Source organism: Pagrus pagrus (genome assembly GCF_965226575.1).
Source record: "Pagrus pagrus genome assembly, contig: HAP1_SCAFFOLD_58, whole genome shotgun sequence".
In the NCBI taxonomy this organism is placed as follows: domain Eukaryota; kingdom Metazoa; phylum Chordata; class Actinopteri; order Spariformes; family Sparidae; genus Pagrus; species Pagrus pagrus.
Window position 1 is genome coordinate 122,539 of NW_028175405.1, and position 19,478 is coordinate 142,016.

Here is a 19,478-nt window from a genome sequence, read left to right on the forward strand (position 1 = left end):
CGTCACCATCAGAAGCAACGCTTAGCACAAGAAGCTCAGGTGTGATCCACATTAAATATTGATCGTTTATATTTTTTGCCTTGATGACAGGATGAGATATACGGTGTTTTGTAGGCTAATGCTCACTGACAATGGACCTTAAATCGAGGCAAGCAGAAGTTCAAGTTTGTTATTGCTCAACACCTGTCATTGTTCACAGAGGGGATTTTGTTTCTGAGTCACTTTCTCTGTCAGGATGTAATTGGAATTCCAACTGATGGCCCTCTAAATTGATTAATTTGACTAAAGTTTAACAAACTTTTCTCCCAGCACATTTGTTTCACATGTCAAACAAAGAAGAAAACAAATGAGTGACATGAGTTTGTTTGTCTTGCTGTTATTATTGTAAAGTCTGTCCACTTTGTCCATGCAGATGGTCCAGACTTAAATAGCCCAGTTTGAGATGAACAGGAAGAAACTGGTTACTTATGGCTTTGCTTCCTCATCAAGGCGAAAGAGAAAAAAAACATTTCCATGTTAACATTTAAGTAGAATTATGTATTTTTTAAATTTAGTTTAAGGAGTTTTATAGCAATATTTACAATCATACATTAGAAACATGACATTATGTTTGATTAGAATCTTTTTTATTCCAGTGGTCAGCCCTTGCCTGGAGACTTTGCTCTTCCTGGCAGCAGTCAGGGCTGTGACGCCTGTTCAGAAAGCAGCTGTACCAGGAGCGGAGAGAGAAGGATTTTCAGGAAGCTCTGGAGAGAGAGGTGGTGAGATAGGATGAATAAGGAGGAAAAGAAATCCTCTCTATTGTCACTTCGTATTAAGCATATTAAGCACAGGCTTGACTTTGTTAGTTTGTGCAGTATCATCAACAGAGTGTTAGGTATTATGAAGAGAGAGAGAGGGGCAGGAGGCGTAGTAAGACTATATGACCCATTACATGAACAATTATATGTTTATGCTATGTTTATGTTTAACAGCAATAACAAATTTAGTTAAGAATGCACAGATACTTGCATAAACACTGTTGGGACCCACAGATGAAGTCATTCATTGTGGATTTCAAAATGGACTCTGAACTGAACTCAGTGTCCCAGAATTCCCCATTCTTCACACCTAGGTGCAAAATTCAGCTTTGAGCTACTATTGGTCAGGGTGACAGACCCCCCTCTGATCAGAGAGTCAAAACTCCAGCGCCTTCCTTTGTTCTCTCTCTTCTCCACAAGCTCTCTTCTCCTCGCGCCTCTCTTCTCCTCCAACTTCTTATCCTCAAGGGCTCCTCTCCATCTCCCCCCCCCCACGGGGCTGCCTGCCCTCAAGATCTCTTCTGGGCCTAACAGCTGCGGAGAGCTTCAAGCTTCATTTGCAGCAGGCCCAAAGAACTTCTCCTCACTGCAGCGACACGAGGTCCTGCCAGTATTCCTGATCAGTTAGCACCAGCAGCTGCGACGCAAAGCTTGCCAGCTAACTTCACAATCTGAGGAACATCAAGCAAGTTAGCACTGAGCCGCTATCCCTGCAAAGGAAAGGAGCGAACCGTTTCCTCCTCTGCCGACTTTCATCAGTCCTTGCACAGCAAGAACAACATTCAACAATGGAATCCCAACGTTCTCCTGCAACCACCAGCACCTTTTCTTCAAAGACTGGTAACGTTGAACTGGGCTTAGATAGCATAGCATAGCACGGCTAAGCACAGGACTTTAAACTCTGGTTGATGTAATGCAAATGTGTTCAATTTATGTGTGTCCACTGTTTGAGTGTTATTGTGATCTCAGGTCAGGTTATTGGTAGTTTGCTTTCCTAGACGGCTAATTTGACATTAGTCGAATGATGCTTCACACAGACTCAGGGTCTTTGCATGCAACAAACCATCTTCTATAACCTGGCATCACGTCACACACACACACACACACACACACACACACACACACACATTCCTTAAGCCTGGAGCATATCACACCCACATGTGATATCAGTGACCACCATTGTTTCTTTGTTCTGCCAGACACACACTCACACACACACATACACATACACACACACCTGTATATAGTACATGTTAGTTAGTGTGTTCTCATCTTTGTGTTGAATAAAAGACTTTTTAACCCACATGTTGTCTATTTAATATTGTACAAGAGTGAATGTTGCCAACCTCTACTCTGTCAAGAGCTCCAAAATCCTTCGACCATTACTAGCTGTTATGGTGATATTGGTTGTAGTTATTAAATTAATTATTAATCAGAGTTACAAACAGTTTAGTACCTTTCCTGAGACTGATTTGGTGAATTGGCTTTATTTTCCCTTCTTCAAGGGTGGTGCCCCAAGGTGATCTAATGTAAATTGGATCTTATTAGTAATCATAATTAATAATTGTCCCTGATAATCATTAATTATTATTGATAGCCAAATTTAACCCAAAACTCTTGCATGAAGCACTACATTATGGTGCCTCGTGTGATGTGAGCACAACAACACTTTGCAAAGGATGATGGCTACAGTTAAGCATGGTTTCAGTGTTAAATACACAGTATGCTCGTCTTCATTTGTCCAACAATCCTAGAGCAGATTGTCGAGCAATTAAGTGTCAGACTCTGCGGTTATTTTCCATTTTCCAACTTTTTTAGGAGATTTAGGGAGAAAATCACACAATCAAACGTACATCCATACTAGCAGTTTAATGAGTTATTAATTATGGTGTGTCCATTGACAAACTAGGGAGATGATAAAAATATTCCTTTCTTTTTACTGAAACCTTTAAAGGAAAAGTTCACTCTAAGTCCGGTGTAGTTTCTTATTCCTCAAAGTGCAGCTGGAGACCCGCGGGGGTACCCTCCGGCAGCAATAATCCATATAACGAGCGTTAATGGCGTCCGAAACGAAAAGGTCCATAAAACTACAGAAAAACTTTGTAATATTCCTCCATACTGCTCTTCCGCTGCAATCCAAGTGTCCTGAAGTGGTGACATCCAGAGTTTACTCGAAACAACGTCATTTAGTACATTTTTCTAGCCTAAACAGTCACTATACTATATTTGTTTGGAGGCATGCTCCCGCGTTCACGCGAGTCTCCCTCACAGCGTTTGCACTACGGAAGCCGTGCCAAACAAAATCAACGAGACTCGCGATAGATACACACCTGTAGTTACATCCTCCATTAAACCTCAACTAGTGTTCACCCAAAGGCATGCGGGAGACTCCAAGGTCAACTGGAAGAAGTTTCTTTGGTCTGATGAGACCAAAATGAATCAGACTAGATGCTATGTTTTGCAGACACCAAACACTGAACATCACCACAAACATACCATCCCCCCTGTGAAGCATGGTGGTGGCAGCATCATGCTGTGGGGAGAGGGTTTAATGAATGAAGCAAAATATAGGGAAATCCTGGAGGACATCCTGATGCAGTCTGCAACTACTACTTGGGAGAAGATTTATTTTCCAGAAAGACAATGACCTGAAGCAAACAGCTAATGCAACACAGAAATGGTTTAAAGACAACAAGGTGAATGTTCTGGAGTGGCCCAGTCAAAGCCTAGACCTCAGTCCAATAGAGAATTTGTGGCTGGACTTGAAAAGGGCTGTTCACACCTGACCCCCATTCAACCTCACAGAGCTTGAGCAGTTTTGCAAAGAAGAATGGAGTAAAATTGCAGTGTCCAGATGTGCAGGCCTGATTAAGATCTATCCACACACACACAGACTCGGTGATTGTATTGAGGCCAAAGGTGCATCTACTAAATACTGACTTTAAGGGGCAAATACTTATGCAGTCACTTATTTTACATTATATATATTCAGTTAATTTACATCAATTTGTAGAAATCTGTTTTCACTTTGACACTGAAGAGGGTTTTTTTGTTATATATTTTTGTTTTGTATATATTTTCTATATTGTCCATGATTCCATTTCTAAAAGCAATGAAAAGGGGAAAACAAATATATATTTATATATGTTAATTGAGATATGAGATCTCAATATCTGCTCTTATGGCAAGCAAAATGATTTGTGACAAAGCCCCTGCAGACCAGACTAGGAAACCCGTTTAATTCGCTGAGTAGCACGTTACCTTCCCTTCATTAAATCGCCCTTACATTGTCACTTCCGCCGGTAGGCTTTTAATGTGAAATCTAACAGGAAGTGGACTATCATACAACCGCCAGCGTTACAGCGCCGTGCCACCGCTGAAGTCGATGAAACAGGGTATAACAAGCAGCGTGTTCAGTAAGTACTAAGTATTTCATTAAAATATACAGTAGCGTAACCATGACAAGCCATGATAGTTTGATGCGTTGTGTAGCCATTTTTTATTTACTAAAACTGTCGGCTTTCTTGTTTAAAGGTCGCTTGCCGAACACAGGTGTATCATAAATTAGCACTTGCTAACAGTCAGCTTAAGACAGTTATCAGAGTTTTCGGTCACCAGGGTGGACTGACTCGTTAATATTAAGGTCATTTGTATGTTCGGGTGTCAGTTATTTTATTTATTTTTTATATTTTATGTTTGCCACGGTAGGAATGTAGCGGCTATATTCACTGAGTCCATCACACCTGGTGTGGGGGGATGGGTGGTTGGTTTCGCAGCACAATGCACTTGACTTGATCACAATTTGACCTGAAGTCATGCTTATGTGGGCTACGATAATCCAACCATATTGAAGTGGGCAAAGTTTTTAGAGCCATGCTTTTCAGACGAGGCGCAGTTAATATCGAAGATTTAGTGTTGGTTGGTTATAGTCATTAAACAGTGTAGCAAGCCAGGTTTTGCTTAGAATATTAATTAAGAATGTAGTGGACGTGTAACCTAAATCATGCCAGTGGAAATCAAATTCAGAGAATATATGTATATATATATATATATATATATATATATATATATATATATATATATAGGCTATATATATATATATATATATATATATATATATATATATATATATATCATAGAAGAAAATAATAAATGAACAATATGTTAAATGAAGGATTTGGGGGCCCCACTGTACTGATTGATTTCATTACACAATAAACTCAATATTTCACAACTAAGTTCAAGCTGGATTTAACAGAAATTGAGCTGGAATAGCACAATAAAAAAAAAAAGAGATGGTAAAAATGGAATGTTTACGCTTGCTGTTTTTCAGTTTGCTAAGGGGAAGAGTCCATATGCTACTCGGGTAACATATTGTTTAAAACCCTGTAACCTTATTTTACTAGAACTGATGCCTAAGCTATCTCATTTTTTATTAATTTCTTTGCAGTTTGATCCCGATCTGAGTCATTTAATATTTAGTATCTGCCGATACCAAGTCCCGATCCGATACTTAGCCCAATATTTTCTTAGATAATACAGCTGCATTACGAAAAAAAACACCTGCATCCAAGCTGTTCTTAATAGCTTTTTTTTATTTTGTTGAAACAAAGTAAATACTTTCATATGGCTCTTTCTTATTCTGCATACCCTATTGCAACATTGGTTTTCATTAGTTTAACAAAAACAACAAGTAAACAAAGTCAGTAAGTAAACCCTGATCCTCTACCACAGAGGTGGGCTGGTTATCCAGAGCCATGAATTCAATGACCTCTGTAATATTTGTTGCCATGTCGCTGACTCGAGGATATTTCTTTTTCCTTTGGAAAGTATCCACGAGTGTTTGTTGCTTCGGTGCCTTTGCCTGTATTGCTTGAGTGAACTCATGTTTTTGTTTATGTGCTAAACAGATAATAAGAATTTTTTATCTATTATTATTTATTGTTTCTAGAGCAGCAACAGTAAACAGCAGGAACATCACTATATAAACTAATATATCACTGGAAATGAGTCAAAATGTAGGTAAACATAAATACATATTCCTTAAAATCATAATATTGAGTGAAGTTTAGAAAGGATAAAGAATACAGACGTCAGTCAGTAACAGCCATTCACCCTGTCCTCCTCCCTCTGCTGAGGTGATGCACTGCCTGCATGTATCACCTCAGCAGCAGCTTCGTGGCTGAAAACATTTTTTTCTCATGTTGACCCTTTTCTTTAAGAGCCCCAGCATTTTCTTGAGTTTGACAGTATAAAGACAGGGCATGAGCACACCACTACCACTTTTTCATAAATTCAAATTAGTCATTATTCTCGCTCTTTATCTACAGTGTGTATTTTTTAATACATTAAGCAACAGATCAAAAAACAATTGTAGTGGACATAATTTTTTTTTTTGTCTTATTTTTTTCTTACAGGACGTGGTTTATTCACCCAAGGTTCATTCTGCAAAGGAGACTTTGTAGTTGAATACAGGGGAGATTTGATTGATGATGACAAAGCCCAGAGGAGAAGAAGCTCTTACCACTCCTCATGCTCTGCATTTTTGTTTGCATTCAAGTGGAGAGGGAAAACATGGTGGTAAGATTTTCAGTTACAGTACTATACTGCTTTATAGTTATATACATTGTTAAATTTGACATACAGGCTTGCACAATCAGTGATCGCCATTTTGCCATCTGCTAATATGATCCTGCAATGTAAATGAAATACATTTCGAAATGTATCAAAGTTAAAACAAATAATTGTATAGGACCTGTAGGAGACTATTTTCATTTCTGTAATATTTCCCCCCTCCCTTTACTTGTTTTTTTATCCTTTTTAAGTATTGATGCCTCCAGAGAAGACGGTTTATTTGGGTGTTTAGTTAATGATGATGCTCTCATGGGTAACCACTTCTTCTTTTCTACTTTGTGTATGGACTTTTAACTTTGATGTGAAGCAAGACTTATTTTTTGTAAGATTTCTACATGTTTTATCCTGCCTTAGGACAACGGATAAAATTTAGCAACTGTGCTAACTCCGGCATATTTACATTGATGCTTTTCGCTGATATGTTGATTAATATGCATTGTCCTAATCAAATAGATAAATAAATAAATAAAAATGAACACAGACATCCAAATTGTAAGATGAAAAAAATTGATGTGGAAGGAAGACCACACTTATGTGACATAAAGGAAGGTTGGGAAATTACATATGACTATGGAGGAGATGACTGCCCATGGCGAATGCAAGTTTGTGTCACAACTGCAGTGTTTAAGTGTGTAGGGTTTATTGTCTCAGAATAACATGGTGGTTGAATGTAGCGTCATTTGAAAAATAAATGAAATCTAATCAATCTGTGTATGAATACTTTCATGAGTTTATGACATTTAGGACAGATCTGAACTTTAATAGACATGTTTTCCTCTGGCAGAAATATTACTCTAATCGGGGACATTCACAACGTCCCCACAGTGCACTTTTACTCTGGTGTACGAGTACAAACTTTTTTTGTTTCTGATGACCTGGAGACAACTGGTCCCCATAAATGATGACAACGTGGTGTGTGAAATGTCCCCACTAAGCTTCTTGTTTTCAAGATGTGTGACAGCACACAATAGCTGAAGTAATTGTAGGAAAAAATGCAGTAGAATTGGGTGTTTTGTTTTCCTCTGAAGTCTGGTGTGTAGGCATGTCTTTATCTTTAGAGCTACGTCCTTAAGGAAATGTATTACTCTAATTGAATATTATTAGTGTTAACATCAAATTGACCAATTGCTTAACATATTTTATTTTTTTTTTCTTCCATGAAATCATTGCAGACGACCACAACCACAAGGGATGTTCCTCCTGTCACAGGCTCCAACCATGCTGTCGTTACAGAGATGGAGATAACTGATGCTTCTTGTCCACAGGACACTTATCAACAGGTACGTTCATAGTTGATGTTAACTTCTGGAGTCTCTGTGAGTCTTCTTTTAGTGCTGTTGTTATCTTTAAGCAAGTAAATGCAACAAGTAAGGTCATTATGAGGGAAATCTATTGTGAATTAGGTGAGCCATACAGTTTGATCTACTGCACCCATAGGGCAGATGATTTAAGGGACATTTAGGATGGATCTGAACTTTAGTAGACATTTTCCTTGGACAGAAATATTGCTCTAATCAGGGAAATTCATGACGTCCCCACAATGCACTTTTACTCTGGTGTACGAGTACAAACTTTGTGTGAGGTTTCTGATGACCTGGAGACGACTGGTCCCCATAAATGATGACAACGGGGTGTGTGAAATGTCCCCACTAAGCTTCTTGTTCTCAAGATGTGTGACAACTAGACTTTTAGTCAAGACTGCCTAAACCGAGACCAAGACACTACCAAGACCAGAGAGTATCGAGTACCAAGACCAAGGCAGACCAAGTCAAGACCAAGACTAGTTCAGCTCAAGACCGAGACCAAAAGAAAACTATTTTTTTTTGCAATTTTGCATGAGTTGTAGAACATAAGCACCATATTGGGTTCAGCTGCTTAGTATAAATATGAGATTGTATTATTTCAACTACAGGCACAATAATACAGAGACAGTGCATGTATCATAATGCATCAAATATGTGTAGCAATTGCATGACCGCTATTTCTACACTATTTGAGGATTGACTTCTTGAGTGCTGTTAAGGACTGACATGACTATAGTCCCAAAGTCATCTAACAAAATAACAAGCCTCCAACACCACCCTGCACCTCAAAAAAAGTCTATGGGAAATATGTTATGATTTAAATTAAATATGATTTAAATTGTACTTAATTTGTAGATGAAACGTGAATTTTAAATATAAAAGATACACACAATTATCAACTTGAAATTGCATTATTTCCAATTATAGTAGCCAAATTACACCGTATAATATCAGCATCACTGAAATGGCATAGGCCTAATGCTTAATCAATCACAACGATATGCAAATATTATTCAAAGGCCAATGATGCCATATATTTATTCAAAGGCCATTATAAGCACAATGTTTCACAATGTTTTCACAATGTTTCCATGGAGGGTTTCCACACTGTCCAGGCTGACAGGGACTGCACTATGAGCGGTAAGCGCAAAGGAGGGGGGCTTGCTGTTTATGTGAACAACAGGTGGTGCAATCCTGGTCACATTACTATCAAAGGCCGCATCTGCAGCCCGGATATTGAACTGTTAGCTGTGGCTCTCCGTCCCTACTATGTACCCCATGAATTCTCACATGCTATTGTCGTGGCTGTGTATATTCCACCGTCCGCTAACCCGACGTCGGCATGTGACGTCATCCACTCGACAATAGCCGGACTACAGACTGCTCACCCGAGTGCTCTCATTATAATCTCGGGTGACTTCAACCATGTCTCCATTAAAAAAACACTCCCGAAATTCACCCAGTATGTGACCTGTAAAACCAGAGAGGAGAAGACCCTGGACCTGCTGTATGCTAATGTAAAGGATGCATACACCTCCACGTCTCTCCCCCAACTGGGAAGATCAGATCACAACCTGGTGCTTCTCACCCCCTGCTATGTGCCTCTAGTGAAGAGGCTGCCTGTGACCACAAACACAGTGAGGACATGGTCAGAGGACTGCTATGAGGCACTGCAGGGCTGCTTTGAGGTGACTGACTGGAATGTACTCAGTAAGGCCATCAATGTCCTCTCCGTGTGGCTCACAGAGTGCATTACGGACTACATTAATTTCTGTGTGGAGGGCATTGTCCCAGCAAGGACTGTGCGCTGTTACCCAAACAACAAGCCTTGACTTACAAAAGAGGAGGAGCTGAGGGACATTCAGAGGGACCTGAATGTCAAGATCAAAGAGGCTAAGGACGGCTACAGAAGGAAGCTGGAGTGGAAACTCCAGCAGAATAACATGAGGGAGGTCTGGAGTGGTATGAGGACCATTACCGGCTTCAGACCAACTAGCAGTGGAGCTGATGGTAGTGTGGCTAGGGCCAATGAGTTAAATCTATTCTTCAATAGATTTGACACTGCAGCCCTGGCCCCTGCTGGCTCTCCTGTTGACTGTCTCCAGCCACCACAGCTTCAGACCCCCCCTCCTCCTCCTGCTAGCACCCCATCCAACTTCTTGAGCACCTCACACCCATCCCCCACTCCTCACACCTACTCTGGCTCCCATGCTACCTGGCCTCCTCTCATTGTGGACTCCAACTCTCCCCCTCCTCGACCTGCACTGTTTACACCGCTTCATGTCAGGAGACAGCTGAGCAAACTCCCCGCCGGTAACTGCAGGCCCTGACGGTTTCAGCCCACGGGTTCTCAGAGCCTGCGCCGAACAGCTCTGTGGAGTGCTTCATCGTGTCTTCAACATGAGCCTTAGCCTCCAGAAGGTCCCTGTGATATGGAAGACGTCCTGCCTCGTTCCAGTGCCAAAGACGCCGCAGCCCAGTGGTTTCTCGGACCGGTGGCACTGACGTCACATATCATGAAGACCCTTGAGAGACTCGTCCTGGAGCAGCTCAGGCCTATGGTCAGGCCGCACCTGGATCCCCTCCAGTTCGCCTACCGGCCCCGGATTGGAGTCGGGGATGCCATTATCTTCCTGCTGAACCGTGTCTACGCCCACCTGGACATGCCGGGGAGCACTGTGAGGGTCACTTTCTTTGACTTCTCCAGTGCTTTCAATACCATCAGGCCTGCTCTACTGGGTGACAAGCTGACGGCGATGCTGGTGGATCCCCCCCTTGTGTCCTGGATTGTGGATTACCTCACTGGCCGACCACAGTACGTGCGCTTGCGGAACTGTGTGTCAGATGCTGTGGTCAGCAACACCGGGGCTCCACAAGGGACTGTCCTCTCTCCTTTCCTCGTCACACTTTATACCACGGACTTCAGCTACCGGACAGATGTCCCCATTATGGACATCTAAATCTACCCAGCTCAAACCAAACTGGGGACAAGTAGTGGCGGCTCCAGAGATTTATTACTGGGGGGTCCATGGGGGGGGTCGGATTGTTTATAGGAGGTGCTAGTGAATTCTGACACAACAAACACCAAAAAAATAATCTTAATAATAAGATTTATTGATCCTGGGTTAATATACTGTACATAAGGGTTTTGTGTTTTGCTTTACTTCAATTATCAAAACAATCATACAATCAACCCAGTATTTATGTCCCCTAACCAAATAACATGACGGCACAAAACAAAAACAGCAGCTGATCACCATCACTCCAAAACTAAATAGAAAGGGTTCCAGATCTTGTCCGACTTGTGTTTCAGGCTGTAACATGTAACATCATAAGCACTGTGAATTATTTTAACAAGCACCACAGAGAACATCTGTAGATTTACAAAATAGTGCAACTGTGAGCAGCAACAAATGTAGCACAGTATATAGTTAAATATACAAAGCCATCTAACAAAATAAACTGTTACAGGCTACATAACTTGTGTGTCACTCCTCTTGTGTGTCCTATAAACTCTTCTCCACTCCCATCCTCCTCTGTTCTCCCCTCCTTTTAGGGCTCCACTGAAACTAACAAACAATAAGTAGCATAATTCAGACCTGTCAAAAAAGAATTGTGTACTCACTCGTCATAAGAGAATGATCCGCCTGTTGTTGTGATTAGCTGCGAAGCGGTCAATGACTGCATCCACATCCAGTTCTTTGGTCCTTTTTGGAGCTGATTGCCAGCACACCCAGATTGCTGGTTCGGGCATCTCCACTTCTGTTCCTGAGGTAGGTTTTTAAACGCCGTAAGCAGGAAAAACTCCTCTCACATGCAGCTGATGTGATGGGCAGTGTCATGGAGATGCACACAAGTTTGCACAGGTCGACAAAAGCATCCTTGTATGTCCTCAATGGCACCAGCACATCATGGGTGGTGCTGACAACGTCCCCACTTTGTTTTTTCCTCACAATAAGTCTTTTTACCTGGTGAAGTTCTGCTCCAAGGTTTTCCTCCAAGACTCTATAGTGTTTAGCCATGGGCAAAAGGGCATTTTTGTCCATGAATGTCTTGTGTTTGGGGTTAACAGCTGCTGCTCCTTTCAGAATGTGGCAGCTTTCAGAAGAAAATCGCCTGTTCAATTCACTGATTAATCTGTCGATTACTGGGGAAAAAGCAGTGCTTGCAATAGTCATCTGACGTTTCCAGTGGCTCTTTTGATCCTGTTTGGCTGTTCACCACAAACTCCAGCAGGTGGCGGGGCTGTTTTTTTCTCCTCACTTGTGGGCGCTGCATGTCAATGCTAAGTGACTCACACATGTCACTGGCACAGTCCCAGATTTTTGTCCATGTTTCAGCATTGCGTTTGTCATTGAGGGCATCAACAACTGCAAAGACCAGGTCAATGGCAGATGCCAGCTCCAAATCTGTGGCCTGTAGATGATCAGATAAGGTTTTTGTGAGACTAAATATGCTCTCCAGCATATAGATGTGCAGAACAAACTGTGCATCAATAAGTCCAATCAGTGATTTCGCTTCAGTAGCTCTATGAGCATTCGTCTGGTTGCTCACATCCACAAGAGTTGCTAAGATAGAAGGGATTGTTCTTTTTATTGCCCACAGTGTAGAATATTGGCAGGCCCATCTGGTATCTGATAGTCTTTTCAGTTCTGCTGTTCGTTTAGTGGGCTCGAGTTCTTGCTGTTTCTCCATGAACACCTTGTGTGTCACTGCCCCAGAAAAAAAGTTGTACAGCATCTGGACTGTTGCAAAGCATTCTGCAACTGGTTTCACATTATGCACACAGTCAACTAAAACTAAGTTTAGTCTGTGCGCTTCGCAATGGATGTAAAGTGCATGTGGCACTTCTTGGCGAAATTTTTCATGGACACCGTTGTTGCACCCGGACATGACAGATGCCCCGTCATAGCACTGTGCAATGCATGCATTTTTGTCTATGTTGCACTTAGCCAATGTCTGTTTAACTGACTTGAGTAAAGACTGTGCATCCAAGCCATCTGCAGGGATAAAGTCCAGAAACTCCTCATGAATGTTGTCATTATTTAGGTAACGCAGAACAACAGATATCTGCTCTTTCTTGCTCACATCTTTTGTTTCATCCACCATTAGAGCAAAGTGCTCTCCTAGCTTAACCTCGTTGCTTACTTGTTCTCTCACCATGCTGGACATAATATCAATCAGCTCATTTTGAATATCATGGTGCACATATTTAGCATTACCGGGTCCACTAGATAATTTCTTTGACACAGTACTGTCAAATTTCCCCAGCAGATTTAACAGTTCAAGGAAATTACCTCTGTTGGTGGACTGCTCATCCTCTCTGTGCCCCCTCTGTCCAATCGTTGACAAGCTGTAAACTGCAGTGACTCCACCACTGCTTGCATGTACTGCCTGTTTTCTTGTACAATCTTGCTATGTCCAGTATCAAGGTGCGTCAAAATCCTCGTCCCGCTTTTCTGTTTTTCCTTAAACTCACACCATCCTTCCATGGCTAGTCTGTGAGAAGCACTTGCATTGTGCTGAGCCAGTTTCTCTGCTCCTTTTCTCCAGTTTGTGAACCCGGCATGAGTGAAGCTCTTTTCTGTGTGACTCGGCCCATGGCCAAGGTGGTGGAAAAAATGCCTACAGGCATAGCAAATGGCCTCATCAATTGACAGCGAGTATTGCAGCCACGAATACTGTTTGAACCACAAGTAGTTTAAACTCCTTAAAGTTGGCTGGGAATGGGATCCAAATCTCTGACGCGTGTATGACTGGAGTTGAGGCCGCCTCGGTCCCTCTGCTGGGTCTTGGCTCAAATCCACAGGGCCACCAAGATTCCTGCCGCCCGTGACCACAGCTTCACCGCTCGTTGAAGCACGCCCTTCACTCTCGGCACCGTTCTCATTTTCGTGTCTGTTAGCATTACCTCCGGTCTCAGAGTCAGAGTCTGTTGTTGTTGGAAATAAACCCTCTGCGGATGCAGCAGTTGCCGCTGATTCCGCTGACGCCGTTCCAGTTAATGCCTCTTCCTTGTCTTCATCCTCCCCTTCATTCTCATTCTCCACGTTTGGCACCATCACTCTATCCTCCACGCTGGCGCTGGAATGTGTGTGTGAATCGCCGCAACCGCCATCGTCCACTCTCACTCGTTTTTTTGGGATAACGAAAGTAAATCGGTCCATGATGCTAACTCGCAAGCTAGCGGTTAATAGCCTACGCCAAGCAACGTCAAAAGGTCAAATGTAACGTGCCGTCTGCGTGCGAAACCAGCCAATCAAATCACGTGACACAATAGCAGCAAGGGTCATCATCATTTAAAAAAGTTATGCCGGTGGCGGCAAGGAAGAAGATCCGATGATTAAATGGCTCCTCGGGATCCCCCTGCTCCATGTTGATCCTTCTGAAGATCCCTGAGAACCTCTTCTCTAAAGACTTTTTTAGTGCTCTAACTATTGTCACAATCTGCGGCAGCTGCATCTTGTTGAGGTAAGTTCCAGGACGGTGGGGACCAACATGCTGATGGTAACCACAATATCTCCTTCTGTGAGGTCTGTTGCCTCAGAAAAAGGCTCAAGCAAAGTAAAAAGGTCTTTCAGCTGGGCCCATTCTCGGACTGAAAACGCAATATTATCTGTATCACATTCGCTGCACATTTCTGTGACAGCCCGGTGGTCAAGTCTGGTGAGAGCTTTTAACTGTCTTAAGGTGCTATTCCAGCGTGTATTGTTAGCTGCCGGGATAGATTTATTAGCCCCAAAGTGGGTCTCAAACATGTCTCTGACCTTAGAACTGCTGTGAAGCAGGGTTGTGAACTTGGTGGCCTTAGCAATGGCTCTTGCAATTACCTTCACTTCTTTCATGCCATCACTGACGACCAGTTGGAGCGAGTGTGCGAAGCAAGACAAGCGTTCACCTGATGACCATGGCTGTTCAAAGTCTTCTACGTCCTCCCACATCATTTCATCATCAAGGTCATCACTGTCACTTTCAGGTTGCTCTGAGTCTGGCAATCTCACTTTAAGGGCCCGCTTCATGTTGGATATGTTATCTGTCAGAATGAAGCTTATTTTGTTGCTAATGCCATACTCCTCAACAATTTCATCAAATTCTGAGGTGATTCGTGTCTTGTACTTATTTGTACCTCGTAATACAACAAACGGACCAGAGACCAAGACGTGTAGTTGACTCTTTACTGAAGCATCACTTCCTATCTGAACACTTGCGCATGCGCGCTCATTACATATCCAAACCTGCTCACTACATCTCCCCCTTTAAACTGAGACTTTCCACTTCTTTATAGAAAACTGAAATCATATGCTATTAAAGCCTAATGCAGATTTTACCTTCTACGCAGGGGAACAGATGACATGTTAACCATCACTGTAAACATGAGCATATATGTAAACTGGTTAGATTAACTGGTTGATTTCAATGTTACATCACTTATCACATCTCATTTTCTCTTTTTTTTTTTTTTTTTTTTGAACATTAAGGTAAGTACATAACCTAACTGAGAGGTAGGGTAGACTGCCTGATCCTCTCTGTTGTGGTATGGAGTTTATTCTGCTCCATGTATACACACAACACTAAACTACAAATTCAGTCTTTTCACAGGCTTGACTTCCCTGCCAGCCCTGGTGTGTTGTGCAGAGTCTGGCTGGTCCTTAGACGATGAAGGCACCACTCTCAGGTGAGAACGGTTTCTCCGGAGACTGCCGGTGGAGGTTTGAACCACATAAGAGCGTGGTGTCCCTGCTGAGCCAGAGACGACTCCTGTGTGTGTTGTGTTCCGTATCCAAACCTTCTGACCTGGCTTGAGAGGTGGTGTCTCCCGTGCTCTGTGTCGTCTGTTGTATCCCTCAGCCTGTTGTCTTTTCAGCTCCTGGTCTTTCAACTCAAAAGCCCTTAAGTCCGGCCAGGCTGGTGTGAGGGTGTTTGGACTCACCGGAAGGGGTGTTTGAATGTTTCGCCCCATCAGGAGCTGTGCAGGTGATACTCCATGAGCAAGAGGAGTTGCTCTGTACGTCATGAGTGCTTTGTGAGGGTCCTCACTCTTCTGCAGCAAGGCTTTGACAGTTTTTACTGCCCGTTCAGCTTCCCCGTTGCTTTGTGGGTAACGGGGGCTACTGGTTACGTGTTGAAAGTTGTAATCCTTAGCAAAATCTGCAAACTCAGTGGCAGCAAACTGTGGTCCGTTGTCTGTGACGAGTGTATCCGGCACTCCGTGGCGGCTAAAGATGGCTTTCATCTTCTCGATCACAGCTGTTGCTGAAATGCGTGTAAGATTGACAACTTCAATGTAACGTGAATAATAATCAATGACAACTAAGTACTGACCCTTCTTCCACTCAAATAAGTCAGCTGCTAGCCGCTCCCAAGGGCGTGAAGGCAAGGGTGTGGTTATCAGAGGTTCTGTGGCATTTTGACACTCTTTAGCGCAAATTTCACACTGACGTACTTTCTCTCTGATTTGTGTGGTCAGCCCTGGCCACCACACTGATTCATGCGCCCTGGCCATGCATTTCACCATGCCTTGATGACCCTGGTGTAGTTTGTCCAAGATGTCGTTTTGCATGCTTAATGGGATCAGTATCCTGTTTCCTTTCATTAGCAGGCCATCTACCATCAGCAGGTCATTTCTGTATTGCCAGAAGGGCTTTAACTGTGGTGCCGAACTGTTTCTTTCCCACCCTGTGTGGATCAGGGAGGACAGCTGCTTACACACGGGGTCTTCCTCCTGAGCTCTCCTTATTTGTAGCAACTTCTCAGGTGAGGCTGGGAGCTGCTGAATGACCTCCTGGATATGAGCGTTCACGTCATTCTGAAGCACAAGGTCATCCTCTGTTGCTGTCGACTGTAGTGGCGCTCTTGATAAAGCGTCGGCTGCCACTAGGTTTTTTCCTGGTACGTGTATGATCGTGTAGGAAAAACGCATAAGTCGTAACCTAAATCGCATGATGCGAGGTGGGACGTCATCAAGCGGCCTTGAGCTGAGGAGACTGATCAACGGTTTGTGATCTGTTCGCATCACAAAGTGCAGACCCAGGAGGTAAGTCTGAAATCTTTCGCAAGCCCAGGTGACTGCAAGGGCCTCCTTCTCAATTTGGGCATATCTGCGCTCTGTCTCAGTCATACTGCGGGATATGAAAGCCACTGACCTCCAATCTCCTGAGTCTTGAAGCTGAGACAGCACCCCTCCTAACCCATACGAAGAGGCGTCTGCTGACACTCTTGTCGGTTTGTCTGGGCTGTACTGGGCAAGGACAGCAGATGAACTGAGCTCGTCTTTCACTCTATCAAATGCACTCTGCTGCGCTGCTCCCCACATCCACATGTTTTCTGCTTTCAGGAGTTCTCTAATAGGTCCTGTGAGCTCTGCAATGTTAGGTGAGAACTTTCCCACATAGTTGACCATTCCCATGAAGCGCTTCACATCGGACACGTCTGTCGGTGGTGGCATCTCCCTAATCGCTCTGATCTTCTCTGGATCTGCATGTATGCCTTCTGCACTCACAACATGTCCAAGAAATTTGACCTGCTTCACGGCAAACTGACATTTGTCATTTAGAGTGAGGCCATGCTGCTGCAGTCTTTGCAACACTTTATGCACTCTCTCATCATGTTCTGTGGGGGTGGCACCGAAAATCAGGATGTCATCTGCATGACATAAGGTTCCCTCCAGGCCGTCCAGCAGTTGCGTCAATCTCTTCTGGAAGTGCTCAGGGGCCGACGATATACCAAAAGGGAGACGATTAAAGCAATAACGACCAAAGGGCGTGATGAAGGTGGTGAGTGGGGCTGAAGCTCTGTGCAAAGGCACCTGCCAAAAACCAGCAGTGGCGTCCAGTTTGGAAAAAATTCTAGCTCCGGCTAGTTTAGCTAGTGTTTCATCAACTGCTGGAAGAATATGTCGCTCCCCGCACACATTTTCATTCAGGCGGGTTAGGTCAACGCATATTCTAATTTTTCCATTTGGTTTTGGTACTACAACCATACCTGAGCACCACTCTGTAGCTTCCTCTATGGGAGAAATAACACCCATTTCCTCCATCCTTTTTAACTCTTCTTGGACTTTTCCCCTTAATGGCAATGGCACGCGACGTGGCACAGCGAGGGCAAAGGGAGAGGCATTGTCTTTTAGTTTAATTTTGTATTCTCCCTGTAGCTTACCTAAGCCAGTGAAAACTCTGGGATATTGTTCTTTGTAGCTTGTTTCCGCTGTTGTGATAGCCTGTACTGGATTGAGCAGGTCAAGGTCTTGTATAGCAGGTAATCCCAGCAAAGGAGTCACTAAACCTGGCACAACGTACACCTGCTGCTTTGCTACAGTTCCATTATGGCTAATCTCTGCAGTAAAATGTCCGTTTACCTCTATGGGAGCGTTGCTTGGTCCACACAGTCTTTTGGTTGTCGGTAACAGCCCCCCGTGTAGCTTTTTTGAGTACAAGCGTGCTGGGATAGCTGTCACTGCGGCGCCCGTGTCCAACTTGAACACCATCTGCTGGCCATTCACTGCAACTGACTTCTGCCAACATGTGTCGGATTTTGTACAATTCACTGTGCCCAGGAACAATGACTCAACTCTCTCATCCAAGTCACTTTCTTTAATTTCCTCCATTCTCATTTTAGTTTTACAGACAGCGGCGAAATGTCCCTTTTTCTTACATTTCTTGCACTCAGCAGTGCGGGCGGAACATGCATTGAATGAGTTTTCATGTATCCTTCCACATCTGCCACATTTATCATTTGCATAATTTTGCACTGTTCTTTCCTTCGGCTTAAAGCCACTCTTCCCATGTGGGGAGAATTTCTGTTTGAACTTGAATCCAACTGCATCCATGTTTGCCTCAGTGGCATCAGTGCTACTTCTTAATACAGGCTGTTGCTTTTTAATTTCCTCACTTTGTCGGATTTTCGTCGTAGCTTTCACAAGAGTTAGCTCAGAATCTAGCTGTAATTTCTCTGAAAGTGCGTGGTCTTTGATACCTACGACAAGGCGGTCTCTGATCATCTCATCTTTGAGAACTCCATACTGGCAATGCTCAGCCATTTTATGCACAGCTGTAATAAACGCTTCTGCCGTTTCTCCGGGCTCCTGGCGACGTTTGTTGAATTTAGCTCTCTCGTAGATAACGTTATGCTTGCAAATGAAATGCTTGTCAAACGCTTCTTTTACTTTGTCATAGTTTTTCTTGTCCCCATCCGACAGTGCTAACGTGTTCAGAACATCATCCGCCATATCTCCCATAGTGTACACTAGGGAGTTCACTTGATACTCTTGACTTTTTTGATTAAGTCCTGCTGCTATGCGGAATCTTTCAAAGCGTCGGCTCCAATGTGGCCAACTACCAAAGTCTCCGAAGTCAAATGCTTCTGGTGGACTAATCGAAAATAGAGAATCCATTCTGTTTTACTTTCCGAAGGCTCCCCTCTGTATCATTGACCGATGTTGTGTCAACGTAGCTTCACGTTAGCTCTGCTAGTTCACTCACTTCACTGGAGTTGGCGAAAAGTTCTCTTCCCGTCGGTAAACTGCAACGAACCTTCCGTTTACTTGCGTCGGGTAGTTGCTTTCTTATCAGAGGCGAGGACGGTCACTTCTGACACCATGTCTTGTACTTATTTGTACCTCGTAATACAACAAACGGACCAGAGACCAAGACGTGTAGTTGACTCTTTACTGAAGCATCACTTCCTATCTGAACACTCGCGCATGCGCGCTCATTACATATCCAAACCTGCTCACTACAATTCG

At 43.3% G+C, this 19,478-nt stretch overlaps 1 protein-coding gene across 6 annotated transcripts in view; it reads left to right on the forward strand.

Annotated features, from left to right (window-relative positions):
• The first annotated feature begins 4,134 nt into the window (after positions 1 to 4,134).
• Positions 4,135 to 19,478, forward strand: part of LOC311253862 (uncharacterized protein) — a 48,167-nt gene continuing 32,823 nt past the window's right edge. For all 6 annotated transcript variants that reach the window (XR_014621983.1, XR_014621984.1, XR_014621985.1 and 3 more), the window contains exons 1-3: positions 4,135 to 4,216; positions 6,218 to 6,380; positions 7,607 to 7,714. Coding sequence is in view for 1 of the 6 variants with exons in the window: in XM_084384332.1 (XP_084240458.1) it covers positions 6,333 to 6,380; positions 7,607 to 7,714 (156 nt within the window). In the remaining 5 variants the exon portion in view is untranslated. The remainder of the gene's footprint in view (positions 4,217 to 6,217; positions 6,381 to 7,606; positions 7,715 to 19,478) is intronic.